Genomic DNA, 1,339 nt, shown 5'->3' on the forward strand with positions numbered 1-1,339 from the left:
GAGGTTCAAAAGATCCAAGTTATGTAAATACAAGTCAGAGAAGCTATGTATATACCTTTATCAGACAAGGTGTTAAAATTCCTTGGTCGGCAAGCTGATCCAAGGTATATTCCATAAACTCGAACACCAAGTAAACTCCTCTTTTGTGCTCATCTAAATCAAAGCAAAGCAAAAAACAGTCAAACGTTAAATCCAAACTTCTCTTCAAAGGAAGAAAAACAGAGGTTTAGTTTATTTACCTGAAGTTTTCGAGTTCACCACAACCTCTTTGAGGTTTATGATATTGGGGTGATTCATTTCCTTGAGAATATTAATCTCTCTTTTGGCGTTTTCAGGCACTGATATCTCTGCTTCTCTGTATCTATCGAGCTTCAACTTTTTGAGAGCCACATATTCACCAGTAATTTTGTCAAGAGCCTTGTAAACTTTACTGTCCCAATCAACAATAAATTATGATCAGAGATGGAATTGAGCCTTGATCAATAACAAAAAAACTCACTTCAAAAACATACAGAACAAACTCCAAATATGGAAAAACTTAAGAGTTCATCATCAGAAGATCAAACAACACAAGGACTACTCAAACGACACTTATCTAGCATAAACAAGTTCTGATTTCTTGATCCATCTGGAAGATGTATAATCTAGCATAAACCTCAATTGATCCATCTCTTTAACAACATGAGAATACCAATTCACGAAATCTAGATTAAACCTCAATTGATCCATCTCTTTAACAACATGAGAATCCTAATTTTCACGAAATCGAATGATTGTTTTAAGCAATAGCAAGAGATAATGGAGTAAAAAAAACGCAGAATCACAATTTTCACGAAATCGAATGTGATTGTTGAAAACAATAGCAAGAAATTGATCAATCAACAAGCGAACGAGGAAGAAGAATGCAAGATTCGAAGAAATTGAGAAGACGAACTTACCTGAAAGATCCTTCGCCGATCAGTTCGACAATCTCGTATCGCTCGAGAGTACTATCTCCCCCAACCAGTTCCATCGTCTCTTCCTCTCGCGAAGCAGCAATCACCATTTGCGCGTTCCTTACTTGAGAATCTCTCACGATTACTGGAGAATTTCAACTTCTTCTCTCGGAGACTTCACAGGTTCTCTTCTTCGGGGTTTCGTGGAATTGAAAAGTTTGGCTCCGCGCCTCTGAGCTTTTTATTATATCTGGGTCTAACAGAAAGGTTAAACCGGTTATTGAAATGAACCAGATAAATCAAGACGGCCTGATTGCAATCACGTGAGTGTTCAATAACCGATTTAACCCGACCGATAATCAATTGGTACACCACATTCTGGTAAGAGAGAGAGAGAGAGAGAG

General features: G+C 37.6%; 1 protein-coding gene across 1 annotated transcript; it reads right to left on the bottom strand.

The window, feature by feature from the left end:
• Positions 1 to 6: 6 nt before the first annotated feature.
• Positions 7 to 1,333, bottom strand: LOC104774318 (cell division control protein 2 homolog). Its single transcript, XM_010498951.2, has 3 exons — positions 939 to 1,333; positions 240 to 430; positions 7 to 153 (listed from the first exon to the last, which is right to left on the bottom strand). The coding sequence occupies exons 1-3, from the start codon at positions 1,043 to 1,045 to the stop codon at positions 44 to 46; spliced, it is 408 nt and encodes a 135-aa protein (XP_010497253.1). The 5' UTR covers positions 1,046 to 1,333; the 3' UTR covers positions 7 to 43.
• Positions 1,334 to 1,339: the final 6 nt, after the last annotated feature.

Source organism: Camelina sativa, unplaced genomic scaffold (genome assembly GCF_000633955.1).
Source record: "Camelina sativa cultivar DH55 unplaced genomic scaffold, Cs unpScaffold02379, whole genome shotgun sequence".
Lineage (NCBI taxonomy): Eukaryota > Viridiplantae > Streptophyta > Magnoliopsida > Brassicales > Brassicaceae > Camelina > Camelina sativa.

What these genes read in the sequence shown, in the direction of transcription:
- LOC104774318 (XM_010498951.2), bottom strand. Translation starts at nt 1,045, where the DNA reads ATGGTGATTGCTGCTTCGCGAGAGGAAGAGACGATGGAACTGGTTGGG. An exon ending in ATCGGCGAAGGATCTTTCAG is followed by an intron (nt 431 to 938) that starts GTAAGTTCGTCT and finishes TGATTGGGACAG; the next exon opens with TAAAGTTTACAAGGCTCTTG. An exon ending in GGTGAACTCGAAAACTTCAG is followed by an intron (nt 154 to 239) that starts GTAAATAAACTA and finishes GCTTTGATTTAG; the next exon opens with ATGAGCACAAAAGAGGAGTT.